At 30.0% G+C, this 7,573-nt stretch overlaps 1 protein-coding gene across 3 annotated transcripts in view; it reads left to right on the top strand.

Moving 5' to 3' along the window:
* Nucleotides 1–1,151: 1,151 nt before the first annotated feature.
* LOC109594362 (myb-related protein B) overlaps nt 1,152–7,573 on the top strand; it is a 29,467-nt gene continuing 23,045 nt past the window's right edge. For 2 of the 3 annotated variants that reach the window (XM_020009584.2, XM_020009582.2), the window contains exon 1: nt 1,152–1,493. In XM_020009584.2, coding sequence (XP_019865143.1) covers nt 1,456–1,493 — 38 coding nt within the window. In that variant the 5' untranslated portion in view covers nt 1,152–1,455. The remainder of the gene's footprint in view (nt 1,494–7,573) is intronic. The other variant, XM_020009583.2, reaches the window with a different exon arrangement.

Genomic DNA, 7,573 nt, shown 5'->3' with positions numbered 1-7,573 from the left:
TTATAAAAAATTTGAATGTAAACTAAATGTGTTAAATATTCTTCTTACAGGTTTAAATAGTTAAAAATGTAAATAAGTATTCATCTCAAATTATCAATTTTTAGTTGATTATAAAAAAGGGAAAATAAAAAATAAAATGGTGTTTTATATGTAAAATATTTCATTTTGTGTTAAAACTATTCACAAAATTTGTTCTTTGTATTAATATTTTTAAATCTAAAACAGTTGATTTTTATTAAATTTATTGAATTATGTGAGGAAAGGTTATTCCTGTAATAAATAATTTAATAAGTATTACAAAATAATATATGTTGTAACTTAAATGTATTAAATATTTTTCTTATAACTTTAAATATTTAGATTATTAATTTAGAATTCTAACTAGATAAATATATGTTCTTAAAAATCATAACTTTACTGTATTAAAGTTTTAAAATGGATGGATTAAATGTATTAACAACCTCTTCTTTATTATTGAATTTGACGAGGAAGGTTTATTAATACAAATTAATAAAATAAATATTTTTCTTATACGTTTAATATTTAAAAAAGTAATTAAGAATTGTAAAATAAAATCACTTTATTGCAGTTAAATTACTAAATTTGTTTTACTTAAATGTTTGTTTTTAAAAATCTCTGTTTGAATGTTTTAAGATTTAAAATGGTGATGAGGGAGGTTTATTATTATAAATGATATATATATATATTATATAATAAATTAAAAGAGTGAAATATTTTTCTTATAAGTTTAAATATTTAGAAAACTAATTAATTATTGTAATAAAATTTTTCCAAATTGATTCTCTAACTAGATAAATCTTTGTTCAAAGAATCAAATACTCTGTATTTTGTGTTGTGAGGACACCATATAGGTACAATTTAATTTATAATATAAATTAAAAGTGTTACATATTTTTCTTATATTTTAAATATTCAAAAAGGTAAATAAAATTTTGAAACAATTCCACATTTTTAATGGATTAAAAAATAATAATAATAATAATACAAAATAAAATGTGTCAGTCACATTTGTCATAAAACTATTGTGAATAGTTGTTAAGAACTTTTAATAAAGTAAATCCACCGTATTATGTTTTAAAGTTTTGATTAAAACACCGAAAAATGTCCAAATGTATGTTTACATTGTGCCATTTTACAGTTGACGAATAAGCCGATACTAAACGCACCGTCGTCTCTGTACCGTCGCCCTTCGAAGGGCCGACCGACCGGCTAGATCCAGCCCTGCACCGTTGGCAGAGCGCAGGTCGTGCGCTTCACCACCACAGAACACCACGGTGCCGGCGACAGTTGAGCATCGCATTGCGAGACGTGGAGTACGATCGGTCGTAGTGCGGTCGGTCGGTTGGCGCTCAAAAACTTTACTGTCACAAGTGAAATTACGGCGTGCAAGTTACGTGTGTGCTTCGCCCCCCAAGGGCGCTCCGCTACTCGGATATGGCTAATTACTTCTTCGGCCAGCAAGGATTGGACATGTAAGTGCCCCCGGTGCGGTCTGTCGGCCGTTTTCCGACAGTGACCTTACACGGGAATCACGTCGTCGTCGGGGGGGCTCTTGGGCCTCGGAATGCGCGGCTGGTTTCGGGTTTTGTTCGTTTTTCGTTGCGGGACCGCGGCCTCTCGCGTGCACGCACCGCAGTCCGGCCGTCCCGTTTTTCACTCGGCAAAATGGCGTGAAAACAATTAGGGCCGCGTACATTGTAAACAATGGGACAAGTGCCGGCGCGGCGCGGCCGAGGCCCGCGGGCCCGCCGGCCCACCCCCCACGGGACCGACGGCGACGTTCGGATGTGCGGAGCTGTCAAACGCGGAAATCGAATCCCGGCTTGTTTCGTTCGTTAGGCGAAAGGTTAAGCCGCGGCCGGCACATTTCATTCAAAACATTCGAGATGTTTGAAAAAAAAAACAATACGCGAGGTCGCATAAGACGGTTAAATGTGATATCATCGCGCAACTTTGCAAGATTTAAATTTAAATTTGCCAATGGGATTTCAGTCCGCATGAATATTTATTAATAGGTTAGGACCGGAGACTTACATAATTGACCGGCTGTCTATTTTCTGTTTACTTTTGATAACAATGTACCTATTGCCAAACACATCAATTTTATATTATTTGTACTGGATGCAATTTTAAGTAAATTATATTGGGTACACATATAGTTTAATCTAAACAGGATATGATAAGAGTATGTGTTTGTAAGCTGGATCGAAAAGTGCTCTCGCATTTATCACAAAAACTATTACATTTAATTGTTAATTGCGTTGTTCATTTTTCTTTTGGTGTTCCCCAACGGGGGATGTAATAAATTCGGAAGGCGCCAACAATAACAAACCAGGTATAAGTTGATTCTTGGTCCCTGAATTTAAACTGACATAACTTTTTAACTTTTTCAGATCTTATGTACCTAATTCTTTTATGTATTCTATTTAAATTTTATAACCACGAGATAAAAGTTCTGAAACATTGTTGTTGTTTAACTTTCTTATCAATTATAAGTTCTCATGGTAAAATTTATTCGTTTCTTACTCTTTAATATGGAAAGTTTTAATGTTCAATTATAATAAGTATTTTAAGAATTATTGGGCAACTTTTTAATAGTTTGGCTGACAATCAGACCAAAATAATTGATGTTAAAATAATGGAATAAAAGTAACAACTTTTACAATATTTAAAGTTTTTTACAATGATTCATTAATGTCACACTTTAAATAGGGGAATAATCAAATATTTTAAAAATTATTAATCAGTTTTTACTAGTAATTCTTTTTTTAGAGATAAAATGAAATATTTAATGTTAGAAATAAAACTAATTAGATTTTTTAAATGAATATCAATGTTTTAATGTACAACTTCACATTTGTGGTAAAACCAGTTAAAAAATGTATTCTCTAATTAGATAAACCTTTATTCTTAAATGTAGTAATGTCTTCAAATTGAAAACAAAGCATTTTGATCAAACTTATTAAGATTCTCTTTTTTTCTATTGAATTTCAAAAATCTTCTTACTTTAGGTAATAATTATTATATATTAGTATATAATGTAACTTAAATGTGTTAAATAAATGAAAAGGAAATCAAAATAGAAGATAAAAACATTTTATTTGAGTAATTTTTGGATTTTTAAAAAATCAAACTGGCAAAATATTATTTCAAATATTTATTGTTTCTTATTTGTTGATTTGTCAATAAAAAATCATTGAAAAACTAAATAAGCAAATGTTTCATTTGGATTAAATATATTATTATTATTAATTGTAAGATAAATACACTTTATTATAGTAACTTTTGGGTTTTTTAAATCTAACTGACAAAGTATTTCAAATGTTTATTGTTTTTTATTTGTCCATTTGTTAATAAAAATATCACTAATAAACTTTTATTAAAACTCTCTTTTTATGCCATTATTTTTTTTAAGGAAAGGTTCTTCACAGATCAACTCTAAATAAGCAAATGTTTCATTTTGGATTAAATTTATTAAAATCTCTATTTTGTCATTGAATATTATGAAGAAAGCTTCTTCAAAAATCTTCTTTAGGTAATAATTATTATATATTAATATATAATGTAACTTACTAATATTGAAAAAAGAAATTAAGAATTGTAAGATAAAAATACTTTATTGTAGTAATTTTTGGATTTTTTAAAAATTCAAACTGCCAAAGTATTTTTTCAAATATTTATTGTTTCTTATTTGTTGATTCGTTGATAAAATGTCACTTAAAAACTCTAAATAAGCAAATGTTTCAGTTTGATTAAATTTATTAAAATTCTCTTTTTCTAATATTGAATTTTGTGAAGAAAGGTTCTTCAAAAATCTTCTTACTTTGGGTAATAACTATATATTATATTTTTTGTAAATATTTATTGTTTCTTATTTGGTGATTGTTGAAAAATCATTGATAAACTCTAAATGAGCAATTTTTTCATTATAATAATATATTTTAAAAATTATTAGTAAATTTTAAGGACATTTTTGATTTTAGAAATAAATAATTAAATGTTAAATTAAGTAAATTGTGTGTAAATTTATTGTTTCTTGTTTGTAATGATTTATTAATCAAAAAGCAATGATAAACTCCAAATAAGGAAAGTTTTTATGTTAATTATAATGATTTATTTTATAAGTTATTAATTAGTTCTTAGTAAAACTCTTTTTCTAATGATTTGTTGATATATTGTACTAACTTTTATACTTTGTTGGTAACAACAAATTGCAACTATAAATTTGATGAAATATTATTTTTCTTAGATAATTATCTACACCAAAAATAGGATAAAATATCTCACCCAACTCATTGTAATAACTACAGAAAGTTTTGATTCAATTCACACATTTTAAGGAACATGCCATAAAATTTAATATCTTAATTTTGTTTTCACTGATAAAACATAATATTTGTATATAACATAATACAAAGCGGAGAAACGTGCCGCGATACCTCTTGAATAAAATATTGTTTTTTTCTATTGTATCTTTGCGTTTAATAAAATATTCTATCCTGTGAACAGCAGGTGATACGAATAAATTATAATAACTAAAAGTAAATTAATATCAGTTTAATTGCTTTCGGACCCTCCACATTTTCCGCATACTTTCCATTTTACCGTGCAATTCGGCTACCCTGCAACATAATGTCCCTGCCCTTTTTATTTTCCGAAGAAAAAAAACTGTGTCACATCTCGAGACGTCCGTCTTAATGATCGGTCGCACAATCGCTGCGAACAGCTGACACATGACACGACCGAACAATGACCGTGGAGAATTTATGTTAAAATCGAAGTCGCAGCGACGTAGCAACGTCTTGTGGAATCAACCCCCGTGCCCCCTGCCGGGTCCATTGTACGTTCCCGAAAAGACGGAACTGCCGCCTTGGAAGGCCAAAAGAAATAATAATAATAAAAGGGAAAAAAATATATACAACCAGCGGCTCATTGTTGAATGCGACGCGCGATATATATGTCTGGGGCCCGGGTCTACAATGGGGAAGCAACCACTCGCTCTCTCGCACACCGATTCTTTCGACTTACGGTTTTTGCAGCTGTCCGGGTACGGGCACGCGTCTACTCGCCTTCCGCGTGCACATACCTCGTACACAAGGAATCATTGATGGCAATTTTCTTGGCATCTTGCGATCACGGCCGAATACAAGGGGTGGTACCCCAGGCCGATACGCCGACTTGAGTCATTGTCTGGCGCTGTCTGGGACATCCACCGGGCGAGGCCGTGCCTTTCGGTCGCAATTTACTTGCGAGGCAATTCGTCAACGTCGGCCTGGGCGACTCGATTTAACGCCGGTGGTTGGATACTATCGATATTATCGATATTTTGTTGGCATCGATAGCTTAGTTGCGATATATGGATAATGAAACCAAGAATTAAAAGATTTGTTCACTGGAATATTTTAAAAGAATTTTAAAAATTGATGTTCTTGAATAATTTATTAAAAACTACAACTGCAAATGGAGCTTCCTAGATATTGAATAAAAATTAATGGGGTTGTTCATTGTTTTATAATAAGAATCTTTGATAATTTTTTTAAAATCTAGTTTGTTCCATAAATAAAGACGATAATCTTTTTCAACAATGTTTATTAAAAACTAAAACAGTATATGGAGTTTCCTAAATATAAGGCAAAAATTAACAGGGTTGCTCACTGTATTGTAATAAGAATCTTCTGTCATTTGAAAATTTTTATAAAATCCAGTTTGTTCCATAAATAAAGACGATAATGTTTTTCAACAAAGTTTATTTAAAAACTACAACTGTAAATGGAGTTTCCTAAATATAAGGCAAAAATTGACGGGGTTACTCACTGTGTTGTAATAAGAATCTTCTATCATTTGATAATTTTTTAAAATCCAGTTTCTTCTATAAATAAAGACCATAATGTTTTTCAACAAAGTTTATTAAAAACTACAACTGTAGATGGAGTGTCCTAAATATAAGGCAAAAATTAACAGGGTTGCTCACTGTATTGTAATAAGAATCTTCTGACATTTGATAATTTTTTAAAATCCAGTTTGTTCCATAAATAAAGACGATAATGTTTTTCAACAAAGTTTATTTAAAAACTACAACTGTAAATGGAGTTTCCTAAATATAAGGCAAAAATTGACGGGGTTACTCACTGTATTGTAATAAGAATCTTCAATGATTTGATAATTTTTTAAAATCCAGTTTCTTCTATAAATAAAGACGATAATGTTTTTCAACAAAGTTTATTAAAAACTACAACTGTAAATAAAGCTTCTTAAATATAGGGCCTAAATTGACGAGGTTATTCACAGGGTTATAATAAGAATCTTCAATGATTTGATAATTTTTTAAAATTCAGTTTGTTCCATAGATAAAGACGATAATGTTTTTCAATAAGGTTTATTAAAAACTACAACTGTAAATAAAGCTTCTTAAATATAGGGCCTAAATTGACGAGGTTATTCACAGGGTTATAATAAGAATCTATTGTCATTTAAAAATTTTTAAAAATCCATAGATAAAGGCGATAATGAGTTGAATATAAACTAGAAACCTGATTTAAAATAAGATAAATGTAAAGGGATGACAGTCGATAGTATCTGACCACCGAATCAGTTGTAATTATACATAATTGTTACAATCCACATGTGATGGAATAAAAGTTCACATGTTCACATTATGTGTTGAAATGTTACGGATTGCATTCGTCTCTTCAAACATATCATGGCGCTTGGATTAAATAAATAAAAACTCGAAATCAGCATGTGTTTCCCTAATTTGGAATGGTTTGGGTCTCGTACTTCGTCATGTGTTCCTTTTTTCCAAGGGTGGTGCGGCCACATGTTGCGTTAAAATATACAAACACACGCTGACATTACTCACACGCCATAATTAGTTTTTAATAATGAAATACGTATCAAGATTCGAATGTTGAAACTTTCATTTTATTGTTGAACACAAAAAGTAGCCGATAACTACTTGAGAATTTGACCGGAAATACCGCTGGACGATTATCTTGAACAAATATGTTATATCATATATTTTTCCGTGGGCTAATTTTAGATATAACCACGTATAATTGCTTTTCGTTTTAAACATTCTTTGCGGGCTGGTTTTGCAAAATTATTCACATGTACTTGAACTTTGATTTGCTCTTTAATTAAGACCAACAGTTCAATAGTTTTATTAAGATGTCGGTTCAACGTTTCGCTCCCACATTTTTATTTTTTCTAATTAATGAGTTGTCACATTTAATTGTCGGTTCGAAAAAGTTGTGTATTAATGAAACAAGCTGTTTTGCACACAACTCTGCTCTTAACTCATTCATGGGTGTTGTGTAAAAGGAGATTAATCTTATCGATTTGGTTCGATATGAAATACTATTTTTGTGACCTCATTTCTTTAATGATTTTTATTTTTTAAATATTTTTAATGTGTAAACTAAGATGTAAATTGTATTATGTTGTTGTTTTACATAAAATATGAGCAATGCTGTAATAAATTTTAATAATTAAATTATTGTAAATACAATGTGGTTCAGTTAAGATCAACAGTCTTTTATTTATAGACTTGAAT

Source organism: Aethina tumida, chromosome 1, assembly GCF_024364675.1.
Source record: "Aethina tumida isolate Nest 87 chromosome 1, icAetTumi1.1, whole genome shotgun sequence".
In the NCBI taxonomy this organism is placed as follows: domain Eukaryota; kingdom Metazoa; phylum Arthropoda; class Insecta; order Coleoptera; family Nitidulidae; genus Aethina; species Aethina tumida.
The sequence above is the reverse complement of the archived record's forward strand: the minus strand, read 5'-3'. Positions and strand labels throughout refer to the sequence as shown.